Source organism: Hirundo rustica, chromosome 27 (genome assembly GCF_015227805.2).
Source record: "Hirundo rustica isolate bHirRus1 chromosome 27, bHirRus1.pri.v3, whole genome shotgun sequence".
Lineage (NCBI taxonomy): Eukaryota > Metazoa > Chordata > Aves > Passeriformes > Hirundinidae > Hirundo > Hirundo rustica.
This window is the reverse complement of record NC_053476.1, coordinates 1,934,391-1,951,499: the sequence shown is the minus strand read 5'-3', so window position 1 is coordinate 1,951,499 and position 17,109 is coordinate 1,934,391. Positions and strand designations below refer to the sequence as shown.

Genomic DNA, 17,109 nt, shown 5'->3' with positions numbered 1-17,109 from the left:
TTCCCTAGGCAATATGGAATATTACCAGAAAACAAAGGATAACTCAGAGGCCGTGGCTTGGATGCAAAAGTACTTTATTGAGTCAAAAGACAAGGACATGGCTCACAGAGAGCACCAGGAGAAGCCCCTACAAGGCAGTGGAGCTCCTGCAGGGTGTCCATCTGCCTGCCCTAAAGAGGAAGGGAGGGCAACAGGTCCCACTGGGCTGGCACATGGACAGCACAGAAAGAAGATGCAATAGGAGGAGAAAGAAACGTCATGCTAAAGCTGTAAATAGAAGGTCCAGAAGCTCTATCTCCTGCCCAGAATCATGTTCTGCCCAGAACCATGTTCTGAGGTCTTGGAGGTTAATGCCTGAGGACATTGCCAGCAGCATCTCTAGCAGGGACGACATCTGTTGCCACCATAGCAGTTGGTGATGCAGGAGATGTCAAAGCCCCCAGAGCTGATGGGCACTCCGCCACAGCTGAGGATGTTGCCAACGGCAGCAGAGGTGGAGGATCCCACGGCGGTGTTCTGTGGGGAGGAGCTGAGGATGGGGCCGGGCAGGGTCACCAGCACAGCAGGCGGCTCAATGATGACGTGGGAGCTCTGGCACTGCCTGACACAGCACTCATTGCAGCTGCTGGCCAGCGGGCAGGGGCCACAGGGCTGGCAGCAAGGGTCACAGGGCCGGCAGCAGGACATGGCTTTGGGTCACAGGTGCACCTGGAGTAGAGAGCAGGGAGAAGCAGAAATTGGGGTCACATGAGAATCAGCACTGCACCCAAACTCCCTGGAACCACGACAACTTCTGGCCCACACTGCACTGCCCAGCTCAGAGCCCAGGAGCCACCTCAGCCAAGTCCCAGCCTCTCTCTGTCTGCACAAGACCTTCTCTCCCCTGCCCTCTCCCAGCACAAGCAGCTCCCAGCCCTGTGCTAAGACAGCCCCTCTCAGCTGAGACCTACAGCCAGGAAAGAACTGCTCTTGAAACAGTAGGAGGAGAAGGAGAAGGAGAAGGAGAAGGAGAAGGAGAAGGAGAAGGAGAAGGAGAAGGAGAAGGAGAAGGAGAAGGAGAAGGAGAAGGAGAAGGAGAAGGAGAAGGAGAAGGAGAAGGAGAAGGAGAAGGAGAAGGAGAAGGAGAAGGAGAAGGAGAAGGGGGTTCACATTCACCTGATTCCTGAGGAGGAGGTGAGAGAAGTGGATGAGAGAGCAGAGACTTGGGCTGCCTTTTATAGCAGTCCAGCCCTGCCTCAGGCCCAGAGGTACCTTAGTGGAAGTGATAATTTTGTGACCAGCTCATGTCACAATGTGAACCATCCCATTTAATGGTAGGGGCTGTGTCCTGGTTTCCTGCACTTCTGCCTTTTCATTTCCTGGCTAATTCTGTGTGCTTTCCTACATGAAGGGTCATTTCTATAAGTGCTGGGATGAGAGATTCAAGGATTTCCTGGGCAAAACCAGGGCTGGGTGCATTTAGAATGCTCAGAACATCATCTGGCCACATCCTTTGTGGACAAATGTGTTCACCTTTGGTCATTCTTGTGGGTTTTTCTTGTCCATGTGGTCAGAAAATGGGCATCAGTCTCGTTCTTCATGCCCACATGCCCAAGGGCTGCTGTGTGAAGGCACATGACACATCATTTTCTCTTGCTTTTCCCATTTCTCCATGGTGTTCACTCAGTATTGCACACAGGTCTGCATCTAATAGGAGGGTTGGACCCTTTTGCTACTCTAAAACTGCTCAGTGAATAATTACTTTGGCCTCATTTTGTTCCCCATCTTTCCAGGCCATCTCTGTGGGTCCTCTGGAAATACCAGGAATTGTCTGGTGCCTGATCCTTCTCTGGAATGCCTCAGTAATTTTCTGCCACACTTGTCCCCAGTATCTCCTTAGCAAAGTTCCCAGAGCTGCACATCTTTTCTGGTTTTGACTCTTTGCTGACCCTGTGTGAGCATATAGATCTTTACATTATTTCATGCAGGTGTGTTTGAGCACATGTGCATCATTCTATGCTTTGGTGGCCCTGCTGTGGGCATGCCCAGGTCAGAGCAGTAGGACTCTTCCCTGGAGTGTTCATAATCTCAGAGACAAATGTGTTCCTTTTAACATCAGGAATAGCACTTGGTATGGAATCTACAGCTGAATGGTCATGGCTTCAAGGTGGTATAGAACTAGCACTGAAATCTGCTTCTGCCTCCTGCACTCTCCATTTCTTGTTTTAAGAAAAGGGAGAAAGACTAAGGAAGCCTGCCCACTTCTGCAGGTTTTTATCGTTCAGTTAATCCCCTTCTGGTGTAATGCTGCTGGTGACCAGGATGGGACACAGGCTCCTCCTGTCTGGGCCGATGCCAGATGCACTTCTACAGCTCAGCAGCCTGGTGCTGACTCAGCAGAGCTGAGACCTCCCAGCAAATGGTTCTTGGACAGAAGGAACCCATAGTCAGGTGTTGCTCTGCTGAGATGTAGGACAGTTGGATCAACCCACATAGCATAGCTGAGTGCTGCTCCCTTCTCTTTCATGGCTACTGAGGATTAGAATCTTTCCTTGTGTTTCTTTTTCCTCAAGGAATTTATCCCACAATTTGCTTGGAAACAGTAAGGACTGGTGTCTTGGTTTTGAAAAGACAGGTGTCTGCTAAGGAGAGGCAGGCCTCTCTAGGAAATGAGGAATTTGAATCCTTCCCTCCGTGTTATTATAATTTGGAAGATTAAAAAATAAAACTTTTCAGTCAGAGCTATGGGGAAAAGGAATAACAGTCCTTTACTAGTAAATATAACAGGACAGACAAAAAACAACAGCAATTATAACAATAGTAGAACAGAACTAAGAACCCCGAGGGCACACGGTGGAAGCTCCGGCGCTGATGGCTGGAAGCCGGGCGCGGTGGACTGTCCTCCGCAGGCAGGGGGTGTCCTCGGCAGGCAGAGGTGGCAGTGCCGGAGAAGCCGCGGCGGCGGGACCCGGGCTCACCCAAAATCCAGCAGGATAGCGAAGAAACTCCGAATTCCTGGATACTCCAACAGATGGTAGAATTCCCAGGACCAGACTCCTTCGTTACCCGTGGACTGCAGCAGCCGTGGCCCGATCCCTGCTCCCCCCCGGAAAAAGAAAAGAAAAGCCGCGAGATCCCCCCACCCTCCGCTCTCTCCGGGAGCTTTTTTCCCTCCCCCAAAACTAAGTTATCAGTTCTTTTGTCCACGTTAAGCACTCAGCACTTAGTCTCCTAGCAACTTGGGAGGGGGGAAAAAATTCTCCAGGAGACTTAAACCCCAACAACTGGGTATTTAAGAAAGACAAAAGAAGTAGCCAAACTCAGGGGAGTTGCATCTGGCTGCCATTCTCTGATCTGAGGATTTCTCCTGGAGGGCACAGGAGCTGTGGGATTTGGATTGGGAAAATGGGGTTGGGTCGCGCCCCTTGCTCTCTCTCTCTCAGCATTCAGAGGGGAGAGAAACCGCTGTTCTGTGGTGAGAATTTGTCACCACTGTGGTTGGTGCAGACTCCTGCTGCCTTTCTTCTACCAAGACTGGAGCTTTGCTCTTAGGAGCAGCCGTTGCACTGGGACCTTATTAACACTCTGCCTCACTAGAAGAGGGATTTTTCACCATATGCTCGGGTGCCCGGAATCCCATCCCTGCCTTTTCCTGCCTTGCTCGGAGCCAGGCTGCTGCTGCTGTGCCCCTGTCACTTCTTTGGCACAGCTCTGGGTTTTGCTGCACTGTAGCCCTGCAGCCCCTGCCTTCTGAGACGTCCTGCAGTTTCAACTGCAACTGCAGAGTTTCTGATACATCTCACCTACCAACCCAGGATTTTTTCTCATACGTGCTGTTCCAGCTTGTAGGTCCTGAGAGTCCAGCTGAGGCATCGGGATCAGCTGTCCCAGGGCTTTGTAAAGCGAAGCCGCTCTTCCATCCCTTCCCATCTTGGTCAAGCCTCCATTACCGCATGATCACTGAGCTCGTGCCACAGCGCCCCCTGCAGGCCCGGGGGAATCAGCACACCTGCCCTGCCTGGCCGGGAGCCACCAGCGCCCCTGCTGGCTGTGACTGGAACTGCACCAAAGGGGAAAGCGCCTGCAGCTGGGAGGAGGCTGTGCCTGGGTGTCTGGGTCTGTTTGTTGTTAATGCCATAGTTGTTGTTGTCTCTTTGCCTTATTACACATACTATTACACGTTCCTATACTCATATCTTTGCCTGAAAGCCTGGTAATTCCAAAATTAGAATAATTTAGAGGGAAGGGGTTTACATTTTCCATTCCAAGGGAGGGTCCTGCCTTCCTTTGCAGATACCTGTCTTTCAAACCAAGACAGTAGCCTTGCTGGGAACTTTGTCAGATGGTGCTGCCAGGAGGCTTCGGCCAAGTCCAACTTATGTTCCCACAGGAGGAGCTCTCAAGCTAAAATTCTAGTACTTGGCCCTAAACAGAGTCACAGACAGCTCCAACTGTGACACATCTGTGCCTGTATCTGGCCATGGACCTCACCAAGCTCAGTTTGGACTCTGACATATATGTGACCTCCCAGCTTGACTTGAGATGTGCTTTACCTTTATGAACACTCCTGGTGATCGCTGAATATTGTTGAACCTTGAATACTGTCATGAGGCCTCAACCTGACCTTGACTCTGATTCATTGACTTGTCTTTCCAATTTGACTCCAGACACGAGTAAGACTGAAGCTCGAGGCATAACATGAGCAGGACATCATAAAGTTTGTGCACACTTGCAGACCTGGCACCTTACTGGGATTTTGGAGGAAGCTGAGGTAACTCTTCTGTCTGTGGTGCGCAGTGGTCGTGGAGAACAGAGAGCAAAATTGCAACCATGAACTCCATAAATGCAGATTTTTGTCACCGTAGGGACCTCCCAGGAAGAATCCTTTGGGAAAGTGCCCTGGGGGTTCAAAGAGGCCCAGAGAGAATGTGAAATATCACACTTCAAATCTCCAGAAAATAACATCATGGAAATGACCATAACTAGCTCCATCTGTTCAACTTGCCAAAGACATGGAGTAGACCTACCAAGGACTTTAGACTGTTGTATTTTTTGAGCATTTCTTTCCAAATATTACAGCATCATATCTTATTTTAAGATTATTCAAAGTTGCATCTGCCCTTTATTGAAGCCAAAACATTGTTTACCTCTTGAATTTGAAATAAATTAAATTTGTTTTATACTGTATTAAACCAGCCTGAACTGGTTCTTTCCCTCTGAATTTTTTATTCACCTAAATCTGCTTTACAATCCCTTGTAGCCCCTGCTATATGACAAGGTTTTTGTAACAGTGGGGAGGTTACAAGAAGATCCCAAGTGCTGTTCCCATGTTTTACAAAGCCACATCCAGAGGGCTGAAGAAAATGGTTCCAAGCCTGAACCTCTCAGTGACGCTGGTCAAGCCTTCATGAAAACATATTTAAGAAAAGTCAAAACACTGCACAGGAAGTGTGGGATGAAGAAAACCAGAACCAGTGGGTTACATTAAAAACAAACACAAGGATCGGAGGAGAAGGTGGAGGAGGTACCTCTGGTGATGGGATGGAGATTCTCTGCAGCCCGTGGGAGGGATGGTGGTGCAGATGTCCTCCCTGCAGCCCATGGAGGACCCCACACCAGAGCAGATGGAAATCTGCAGCAGGAGGCTGTGGTCTGTGGAGCAGCCTTATCTAGAAGAACTGTGGCCTGTGGACAGGACTCTCATGGGAGCAGATCTTGAAAGACTTCAGGCTGTGGGATGGTGTAGCAGGATCTTACCCCCCACAATGGTTTATCTCTGGTTCTTTAACTGGTCAGATAACTCAAACAGGACAAGCTCTCCTGTAGAGAGTTATTTTGGTCTCATGGGCCACAGCAAATTTTACAAAGCAGAAATCTTCTGTACATTCTATGAAAATGTATGTAGTTTCTCCCATGAGTAGGGGTGCTGCTTTGTGGTTATTCCCATGGGGTTAAGTGAAGGAATACGTACATTAACATAATTTCTGTGGTGAGTTACTTTTGACTGCTAGTCATTTCTATTTCTTTTGCTAGCTTTAATATAGGTACCTTGATATAGTGCACTGTTTTTTTTATCTTATGCTGTAATCTACTAGTAGTAGTGCTTTAATTTAATACCTTTTAGTAAGTAATTCTGATTAAGATCTTTCATCTGTTATCTTTTATCTTTTCCTTTGTCTTAATAGATAACTCATCTTTCATAAATATATATGCTTTGCCATAAACTTGCGGGGCAAAGTTGCAAAACTTAAACTGTTGATAGTCTGAGGCTAAGGTAAGATCCAGCCAGCCCTGGACTCCTCTCTCTGAAAATGTATTTAGAGAGAAAAGGGGTCTTGTAGGCACCTCGTGACTCAGTGGCCAGGCTTCTTTAATAAACTCTGTCTAAAGCTCCCACTCCATCCGTGACAGATCAGCTCACATTGGAGTAATGAAAAATGGGGGGAGGAAGGAGGGACAGAAAGGGGCTGTTGGGTTCTTCTCTTTTTGATGAGTAATTTTTATTCTCAGAGCTTTCCTTTTCTCTTCCCCAGGCACTGACCAGGCACTCCCTATTATACTTCTGATGCTTCTTGGACTGGACCTCTTTGGTAGCACTCAACTTCCCATTTCTGTAACTCCAAATTTATTTTGAAGTGAGCCTGATGGGAATCCCTGTTAGGAAGGGGAGGTAAATGTGATCAAGTGTAGTTAAAAGTTGTTTACAACCACAGTGATATGAATGGCCAGATATTCTGCTTGAGAGGCATTGGACAATTCCTTCATGCTTGGGGATGACTTCAAATACCTGAGCACTAATTACATGAAACCTTAAAGCTCTCTGGTGGTTCTTCCCAGGGATTTTGGGGCCACCCCGTGGCTCCTCTGCATGAAAAAATGTCTCAACATTGTACTTCTGTGGCTGAAGAGGGTGGTGTTTCTGTGACAAGGAAACTCCCCACTGCCTGCAATTGTTGAGACTAGGCCAGCACAAATAATGCTGGGTTCATGATATTCTCAGTGATGTCCTTTGATTGAGATCCCACTTTCTGTGAAATGTTCTGTTACACCATTGTCATGAAAAAGAAAATCTGCTTCCTGCAAGCCCTGGTCATGTGTTCATTTGTTTTGGGGTCATCTTTGCCCACATGGTTCTCCTGATGACTGACCCTTCTGCACCAGCAAAGGCATGACTTAATCCAAGTCCCCTGATGTGACCTTCACTGATCCTGATCCAGCAGCCACTCCCACCCTGTTGTGTGTCTCAAACATGATCAAAGGGCTGAAGAACATGACCCAAGGAAAGTGTCCTGGTTTAAAAGACAGGTGTTTGCCAAGGAAAGTGGGAATCTTCTTGAAATAGAAAAATGACACCCTCTCTCCAAATTATTATAATTTTGAAATTACGGAGTTTTCAGGCATAGCTATGGGAAAAGGAAAGCAGTTCTTTATTATATTATATATGTATATAAACTCACACACATAACAAGACAGACCAGCAACAACAACAGCAGCAACACAAACAAAAATGAAAAACCCAGTAATAGTCTTTTCCTAGCCGTCAAGCGCTTTCCCTTTGGTGTAGTTATGATCACAGCACGGGGTGCTTTTGGCTCCTGTCGTGGCTGCAGAGGCTCCTTCCCAGCTCCAGGGGTGCTCCAATGCAAGATCGGGACCTCCCTGGCTGTGATGGTAGCTCAGATGAGGGAGAGGGAAGAAGGGTTGACTCCCCCTGGCAGCTACGTGAGCAGCGATGGGTCTTTGGCCCTGTTATTGGCAGCTGCTACACGCTGGGAAGGGAGGCAGCAATGTCGCACTACTCTGCAGAGAAAAGGTCTGGTGAGAGTGTTGCTCTAGCTCCAGGTAACCTTTCACAGGGTGGCTCCAGGGGAGGAGGCGGGAAGGGATGACTCCCTCCAGGAATCCAAGTGGACCATGTTGGTCTCTTGGCGTTCCTCTCTTGCAAGCAAACAGGCTCACAAGGTGGCAGTGGGAAGAGCTCCATGGCATTGCTGAAAAAAATAACAGCGCAAGAGAGGTCCAAGGCAAAGAAGCACCACATGACCATCTCTGCTCCCATCCTGGCAAGGATGGAACTATCCCCAGCTGAAAAACTGCCAAAAACCACAACGCTTCATTTCCCGACCCACCTCCCCCCAATCCTTTCCTACCTCCCACCTCCAGAACAGTTCTGATAGTATGCCAAGGCACTTAGTCACGTCTTTAGTCCCTTGATCGCTGGCCATTATCTCCCTGGCACCAAATGGGAACAAAATTCCTCTAGAGAAAAAATCCCCAAAACCCTAACCTCTAAGAGAAAGAAGGAAGGAATAGAGTCTTTTTTCCCAGGAGAACTGGAGGCTTTTGGATGACCTTATCACAGTATTTTAGTCATTAAATGGGCTCTTCCAAGAGGACTGAGACTTTCTCAGCACGATCACAGACACCTAGAATCACAGGAGATGCTGTGTTGGAAGGGACGCATCATGAGCATCAAGGCTAACACCTGGCCCTGCGCAGGACACCCCAAGACTCCCACCAAGTACCTGAGAGTGTTGTCCAAACACTTCTTGAGCTCTGTCAGGTTTGGTGCAGAGACCATTTCCCAGGGGAGCCTGTTCCAGTGCTCAACCCCCAAATACCCTCTGGGTAAAGAACCTTTCCCTGATATCCAACCTAAACCTCCCTCAACTCAGCTCCAGCCATTTTCTCAAGTCTTTTCACTCATCATGAGAGTGAAGAGTTTGGTTGTTGCCTCTCTCCTGCTCCTCTGGAGGATGTTAAAGATCATAGTGAAGTCTGAGCTCAGTCTCATCTTCTCCTGGCTGAATGGGCCAAGTGACCTCAGCCACTCCTCATATGCCACTCTAGACCCTTTCCCATCCTCATGGCTTACTTTGGATACTCTCTAGTAGCTTATAGTCTTTTTTTTTAATGTTGTGGGTCCCAAAAGGGGCTGTGTGGAGGGCTTACCCATGAGTGTCACACACACAGTGAAGTGGAACTGGAGATGGTTTGGTTCTGGCAATTGAGACCGGTGCTTGGGCAACAGGTCTCACTAGGAGCAGGTGAAGCCTTGGTTTTGGGACAGAGCAAGGTGTGCCAGCAGCCTGCTAGATGGACAAAGATGGTGTCTCTGCCTAAAGATCTAGGCAGGAGCAGCATATGTGGAACATCACATTAATCAAAGAATATTTTGAACCTGAGCTGGTATTTGGCCCAGTAATGCCTTCAGCAGCTCATTTTCTGTGCCCAGGAGAACATGGAGACTCAGGGAATGATATTTGGAGCATTGCGTGGGGCTGAAGGCCAAGGACTAACCAGAAATATTCAAGTACAGCTGAAAACATTCCTACATGTTGGCATTAGCAGTGAAGCCACAAGTCATTTAAACAGGGAAGATGGACTCCCAAAACAAAACCTTAGATCCTTTTGGAGGTGTTGGGTTCACAGGGACGGGGACTCCATGGCACAGATTGAGTGTGCTACCAATCCCAGCTAGTGACTCACCTCATCCCTGCATGTCTGGGCAGCAGCTGGGCCCTGCCAAGTGCTGAGGGACTGTGTGAGGTTTGGATCTCCTCTGCTTGTTGCCAGGTGTGCTGGGCACAGACCCTAGGCCAGGAAATGAAGGAAGGACAGGAAGAGATGAGGTTGTGGGCTCAGGTGTCCCCAGGTGTTGTTGTTTCCCATCCCCACTCCTTTGGAGCAAAAGTCTCCATGATGGCCTTTGGCTGCCAGGTAGCCCGGGATGTTCTTCATCAGCTCCAAGGGAAAAAGGGCACAAAGTAAAATCCACAGCAGCGAGCCCCACACATTGCTTTCTCCATCTTTTTCCTGAGCAGACTGGAGGAGTTGCCACAGAACAACAGACGACTCAGAGACCGAGGCTTGAATGCCGCACAATTTTAATAAGTTCAAGGAAGAAAAGGAGATGGCTCACAGAGAGCACCAGGAGCAGCCACTAAGATGGAGCTCCCATGTGGTGCTCTTTGGACTGCCCTGCAGAGGAAGGAAGGGTGACAGGTCCATACTGGACCAGACTGGGGAGAGAGGGACATAAAAGGAGAGGAAAGTAGAAGTAGAAAATGGGGGTCCAAAGCTCTATCTCCTGGCCAAAACCATGTTCTGAGGTCTTGGAGGTTCTTGCCCATGGATGCTGCCAGCATCTCTAGCAGGGACGACATCTGTTGCCACCATAGCAGTTGGTGATGCAGGAGATGTCAAAGCCCCCAGAGCTGATGGGCACTCCGCCACAGCTGAGGATGTTGCCAACAGCAGCAGAGGTGGAGGATCCCACGGCGGTGTTCTGTGGGGAGGAGCTGAGGATGGGGCCGGGCAGGGTCACCAGCACAGCAGGCGGCTCAATGATGACGTGGGAGCTCTGGCACTGCCTGACACAGCACTCATTGCAGCTGCTGGCCAGCGGGCAGGGGCCACAGGGCTGGCAGCAAGGGTCACAGGGCTTGCAGCAGGACATGGCTTTGGGTCACAGGTGCACCTGGAGCAGAGAGCAGGCAGAAGCAGAAAGTGAAGTCACATGAGAAGCAGCACTGCACCCAAACTCCCTGCAGCCAAGGCACTGCTGGCCCACACTGCACTGCCCAGCGCAGAGCCCAGGAGCCACTTCAGCCAAGTCCCAGCCTCTCTCTGTCTGCTCAAGACCTTCTCTCCCCTGCCCTCTCCCAGCACAAGCAGCTCCCAGCCCTGTGCTACGACAGCTGAGACCTACAGTCATGAAAGAGCAGCTCTTGAAGCAGCAGGAGCAGAAGGATGAGAAGGAGAAGAGGGTTCACACTCACCTGATTCCTGAGGAGAAGGAGGTGAGAGAAGTGGATGAGAGAGCAGAGACTTGGGCTGCCTTTTATAGCAGTCCAGCCCTGCCTCAGGCCCAGAGGCACCTTAGTGGAAGTGATAATTTTCTGACCAGTTGATGTCAAATGTGCACCATCCCAGCTAATGGTAGGGGCTGTGTCCTGCTTTCCTGCACGTCTGCCTTTTCATTTCCTGGCTAATTCCGCATGCTTTCCTATATGAAGGTCTCATTCTGTAAGTGCTGAGATGAGAGGTTCAATGATTTCCAGGGAACAAAGTACAGGCAGAAGTCTCCGATCAAGGGCCCGTGGCATCCCATGTAGACAGATGACATGAACCTGTGTCATTCCTGTGAGTTTGTTTTCATCCAAGTTGTCAGGAAATGGTCACTGCTCTTGTGTTTCACTATGCCCAAGGCCTCCCCTGTGAGGGGACATGATGTATCTCCACAGCAGATTTCCTAGATGCTGATGTTTCTTGGCCTTATATGAGTGCAGAGATTTCTGTTTCTTTTTGTTTCTTTTGTTTAGGTCCATGCAAATATATGTAAGCACACATGTGTTAGTCTAAGCTCAAGAACCCTCATCCTGAGAGCATGTGCAGGTCATGGCCAAGGGACTCTCTCCTTGTGTGTCCTTGAGCCCCAAAATGTTGCCAGTTGCACATGTAGAAAGGGCCAATTTACAGCTAAATGATGCAGCTTTGACCTTGCAGAGAAGTGTCCAGCAAATTCAAACATAGCCTTCTGCACCCTTCCTTTCTTGCTTTATGTTCAGGAAAAAAAGGCCAATAAACCCTGCTGGCCTCAGCAGGCTTTCATCTCTGACTCAATCCCTCCTGGTGCAGTGTTACTGCTGACAAGGATGGGGCACAGCCTCCTCATGTCAGGGCCAATGCAAGATGCAATTTGACAGTTCAGCAACCTGGTGCTGAGGCAATGGTTGAGACCTTCCTACAAGAATGTATTGAACCGAAGGCACCATGTTCATGTATTGCTGCGAGATGTATGAGAGTTCTTCTAGAGGAGTCTACAACTTTGAGTCAAACTCTTTGGGTTTTCAAGCCCAGGTTTTCTATATTTCCCCCAAAAAAACCAAAATCTCAGGGCCTAACAATTGTGTCTTGAAAGCAAGGAAATGTGACTTAGGACAAACTCATAGAATACTGCTGCATTTTCTCATGCAGGTCCAGCATTATTGCACAGAAAGAAACTGTTGTGTGCCAGCTGCAACCCCCCCATTCTGCATCCCACTGATCTGCTTAAGGGTGAGGGAAATAGAAGAATCAGGAATAAAGGAGAAGTAGAAAAGAGAGAAAGAGAGGTGGGGTCAGAGTGAAGGCATTTTAGTGTTTTGGGTTTTTATCCCCTGTTTTTCACAATAGGATGAATGTTCTCCTAGTCAAGGCTCTCAGTGCAGCTGCTGGCCAGCGGGCAGGGGCCACAAGGCTGGCAGCAAGGGTCACAGGGCCGGCACTGCTGGCACTTCTCAGAGCAGGACATGGCTGGAGCCTGGCGCTGCACCTGGCACAGAGGGCAGGGAGGAAGCAGAGCACACGCACACCTGAGACACAGCCCGCAAGGCACCCCCGGCAAGACACGGCCCCTGCTGCCTGCACAGCTCCAGGCTCTGCAGCCCCAACCTGGGGATCCTTTGCCTGAGCCCAGCACGGTCCTTCTGAGCTCAGCCAGGCCCAGCCATGCTCCTGCATAACCTGCATGGAAATCAGCGTCCCAGCCCAGCCTCAGCCTCTGGCCAGAACACACGGTCTGCCCTCTGCCCACACCACCACCACCATTGCAGAACCCTGCCAGAAGAACAAGGAGCAGCAACAAGGCTTGGAAAGCTGAGTGCTGTCCTAGAGAGTGTGGAGGAGAAAGGGGCCTGCAACTCACCTGGTTCCCAAGGAGAAGGAGGTGACAGAAGTGGTTGAGAGAGTCCCCTGTTTGGCTGCCTTTTATCCTGGCCCCACTGTGCCTCAGGGCCCAGAGTTCATGCTGCATAAATGATGCTATTCCTGCATGATCCCAAATGAATGGAAAGGCCTCTGGGAATGGCATGGCATGATTTGGATTTTTTCTCTACATTGACTCTGCATTTCCTGGCCTACATCATTCCCATTCCCTCACAGACACTTCTTCGGAATGCTGACATGTAATATTCCATATTTCCTGGGGTCAAGGATGTGTCAGTGTGTGTTAGAGACATGAACTAAGTGCACAACGGAACCAAAGCTTGGCAGGTGATGCCAGCCTGGGGCACTCTGGTAGAGGTTTCTAATGCTGCCAGCTTTTTATAATTCCTGCTGACTGCAAGGGCCTCCTCAGCTCACAGCCCTCCCAAGGGACCCACTATGTGACTTGTCTTCTTAATGAAACCGCCTTGCCCTCCTCCTCTCCCTGCAAAATTCTTGATGCTCTGGTAGCGCTGCTGCCAGAGCTTCAGTTCTGCTACTTGGAGTGCCCTGAAGCTGCTCTGGCTGGCAGCTCCCCTGCATCCCCTCAGTCCCATCCCTTCCTGTGGCCTCTGCCCCATCTGCTCCCCACTACAGTGAGTGTGGCAGTGTGGCTGTGCCCCAGTGTGTGCGAGTGTCTGCACATCCCTGTGCTTGTGCACTCGTGGGAACAGCCCCTGAGAGCCTCTGGCCTCCACGGGGATGGCTGTGCTCAGGGCAGGGCACTTGTGTGCAAGCCCCGTGCGCGTGTGCCTGTGCCCGTGTGCTGGGCTCAGTGCGTCTGGGCTCATGTCTGGGCACAGCTGGGCAGGCTGGCAATGTGTCAGTGCCCCTGTGTGTGTGTCCACAGCTGGGCCTGAGCTCAGCTCTCAGCGCAGCCATTGCAAGGCCCGGAGGGACTTCCCTGCCCAGCAGTGCCAGACACTCCCACACACTCAGCCCCCAGATCCTTCTCGGCAGGAACCTGCACAGGGCCACGGCACTCCCATCTCCCCAGGACAATCCCAAAGCCAGGCAATCCCCTTGATGCCACCTCCAGGCAGCCTTGGAGCACTCAGCTGTTTGCCAGGCTCCTTGCTCCTGCCTCATGGAGAAGCTTGGAGGTTTCAGTGTTCTGCTGGCTCTGTGGGGATGGGGCAGTCCTGTGGCCACACTGGCCTTTGTGCTGAGCCAGGAGCTATGGGAAAATGATGTTGTCAAAGAGAACGAGGCACATGGAGAAAATCCTTTGATTGTGTGTGGGAGGTGGAGGCTGGAAGAGCAGAGTTGCTCCTCTCTCACACTCAGGAGGTGAAAGAGTGGCAGCGTGCAACACAGTGGGTGGATGGCTTTGCTTCTGTTCTCAGGCTGAGTTGATCCTGTGAAATCCCTCAGCCCTGCCTGTCAGGCTGGAAGCTGACCACAAGGCTCATGTGAGGGAGCTGTTTGAAGATACGACCTTGTGTACTAACCTCAGGGATTGCTGTTTCCAATTCCCTCTTGTGTGACATTTTTGCCATCACCTTCTCCTGATGGTCAATATTTTGGGGAAGCAGGGCTGTGTTTTTCAAGCTCCCAGAGAAAAAGCACAAAGTAAAATCCACGACAGAGTGTCCAGCCTCAGCTTCCTGCACCTTTTGCCCTGAGCTGACTGGAAACGTTCCCACACACGGAAGAAGAAAGCGGAGGGCCAATTTTTGATGCAAAAGAACTTTATTGAGTCTAAGGAAGAAAAGCAGGTGGCTCAAGCAGGACACCAGGAGCAGGTCCTGGGGTGCAGTGGGGGTGTCCATTTGCCTGTCCTGCAGAGGGACGGAGGGAGGTAAACAGGTCCCACTGGGAAGGCATTGGTGAGTGCGGAGAGGAAAGGAAGAGAAGAGATTGGAAGAGGGCAAGAGTAAATGAAGGGCACAAATCCGTTGTTCTAAAGATCCATCTTCAGTGCAGCTGAACGTTCTGAGGTTGTGGAGGTTCTTGCCCGAGGGTGTTGCCAGCAGATTTAGCAGGGGGGACAGCATCTGTTGCCATAGCAGTTGGTGATGCAGGAGATGTCAAAGCCCCCAGAGCTGATGGGCACTCCGCCACAGCTGAGGATGTTGCCAACGGCAGCAGAGGTGGAGGATCCCACGGCGGTGTTCTGTGGGGAGGAGCTGAGGATGGGGCCGGGCAGGGTCACCAGCACAGCAGGCGGCTCAATGATGACGTGGGAGCTCTGGCACTGCCTGACACAGCACTCATTGCAGCTGCTGGCCAGCGGGCAGGGGCCACAGGGCTGGCAGCAAGGGTCACAGGGCCGGCAGCAGGACATGGCTTGGGGTCACAGGTGCACCTGGAGCAGAGAGCAGAGAGAAGCAGAAAGTGAAGTCACATGAGAAGCAGCACTGCACCCAAATTCTCTGGAACCATGAAAATTCCAGGCCCACACTGCACTGCCCAGCGCAGAGCCCAGGAGCCACCTCAGCCAAGCCCCAGTCTCTCTCTGTCTGCACAAGACCTTCTCTCCCCTGCCCTCTCCCAGCACAAGCAGCTCCCAGCCCTGTGCCACGACAGCCCCTCTCAGCTGAGACCTACAGCCATGAGAGAGCTGCTCTTGAAACAGCAGGAGCAGGAGGAGGAGGAGGAGAAGAGGCTTTGCACTCACCTGATTCCTGAGGAGAAGGAGGTGAGAGAAGTGGATGAGAGAGCAGAGACTTGGGCTGCCTTTTATAGCAGTCCTGCCCTGCCTCAGGCCCAGAGGCACCTCAATGGAAGTGATAATTTTGTGAGCAGCTCATGTCAAATGTGCACCATCCCAGCTAATGGTAGGGGCTGTGTCCTGCTTTCCTGCACTGCAGCCTCTATTTCCTGCCTTCTGCCATGTGCATTCCTATCTGAGGAATTCTTCTAGGGCCAGGATGAGAGGCCCAAGAATTTCCGGGATATAAGCACCTCCAAGTAGGCAGAAGGCTCAGATCGTGGTCTGGTGGCATTCCATGCAGGCAGATGACATGGACCTGTGCATTCCTGTGCGGTTGTTTGTGTCCAAGTAGTCAGGGCATCACTCTCATTCTTCCTGTATAGCTGCTCATCCCTCTCTCATCTCTCTCTCACTTCTCTGTGACATCCCATGAGTTTTCACATGCAGCCTGTTTTCTTGGCCCATTTTAGGAATGGGTTGGGGGCATAAGGTATTCCTTGTGGTCTTGCTTGCCCTCTAATACATCTCCCTTTCGTCAACAGTCCATGCCCGCTTCTCCAGCTGGTTCCTGCTCTTGCCCTGGGCTGGATTCCAGCTGTGCTCAGCGCACTTTGCCTGGATGCCTGGTGCCCAGCAAGCTGCTTTATCAATCTATCAATCCCCATTCTCTGCTGGAAAGACAAGACGAAATAAAGGAACACCGATAACAACTTGAAGCTCAATAGAAGGCAGTTTGCAAAAGCAGAAGGAAATGGTAATGTATGCACTAGTACACTGGGAAAGAAAATAAATTCATGGCCTACTTCCCTCAGGAAATGATAGCTGGCCACTTCCCAGGAAGCAGGGCTTCCTCATGTGTTGTGGTTGCTCACAAAGGCAAACTTTGCAAATAGGGCTGCAGGAATGGGCTCTGTGAGAAGAGTAGAGTGGCTCCTGCCACATCTGACTGAGTCAGCTCCAACGGTGTCCAAAGGGGACTCAGCCCTGCCCAACCCGGAGCACATTTGTCACACTGCTGATGCCTGTGTGAAAGCAGATTTCATTAGGAATGGCTTGGGCTGAAGGCAACTTCAAGACCGTTTCTTTCCACTCATCCTGCCCTCAACAGATGGGCGCTGCTGTCACCCACTAAACCGGCGTGCTCAAAGCTCTGTTCAGCCTGGTCTTGCACACTGCCAAGGTTGAGGCATCAAAAACAATTCTGGGCAGGTTATTACAATGCCTCACCACCCTCAAACAGAGGCACATCTCTGTCAGCTCCAAGGGAAACAGAAGGAAATAAAGAAAATGCACTTTAGAAAATTTCCCAGAGCAGGTTGCAGGGATTGCAATGCTGTGTTTCCTCCACCCTTTTTCCAATGGGCAAACTGGAAGAGTGGTGACAGAAAGAAGGAATAATCACAGGCCGAGGTTTGAATGCAAAAGCAACTTTATTGAGTCAAAAGAAGAAAAGGAGGAGGTTCACGGGGGGCACCAGAGAGCAGCCACTAAGAGGCAGCTGGCATGTCGGCCTCTTGGCTTGCAGAGCAAAGGAGGCCAACAGGTCCCACGAGGCTGGCATTGAGTGGTGGTGAAAGGGAAGGATGGGAAGAGAAAAAGGAGAGCAGAAGAGGAAGGAAACAACGGTCCAGAGCACTAAATCCAATGTCTTAAAGTTCTGACTTCATTCTAGCACCATATTCTGTGGTCTTTGAGATTCTTGCCCATGGATATTGTCCTCGGCATCT

At 50.5% G+C, this 17,109-nt stretch overlaps 1 protein-coding gene and 1 pseudogene across 1 annotated transcript; both read right to left on the bottom strand.

Moving 5' to 3' along the window:
* Positions 1 to 378: 378 nt before the first annotated feature.
* On the bottom strand, positions 379 to 1,285 carry LOC120763857 (feather keratin Cos2-2-like; annotated as a pseudogene).
* Positions 1,286 to 10,129: 8,844 nt separating this feature from the next.
* Positions 10,130 to 12,274, bottom strand: LOC120763848 (feather keratin Cos2-2-like). Its single transcript, XM_040087436.1, has 2 exons — positions 12,244 to 12,274; positions 10,130 to 10,425 (listed from the first exon to the last, which is right to left on the bottom strand). Exons 1-2 carry the CDS (start codon positions 12,272 to 12,274, stop codon positions 10,130 to 10,132), a joined length of 327 nt encoding a protein of 108 aa, XP_039943370.1.
* Positions 12,275 to 17,109: the final 4,835 nt, after the last annotated feature.

Bases quoted from the DNA above. Each gene is read 5' to 3' on its own strand.
- LOC120763848 (XM_040087436.1), bottom strand. From the start codon at position 12,274: ATGTCCTGCTCTGAGAAGTGCCAGCAGTGCC. The intron at 10,426-12,243 runs GGCCCTGTGACC...TGTCCTGCTGCA, and splicing joins TGAGAAGTGCCAGCAGTGCC to AGCCCTGTGACCCTTGCTGC.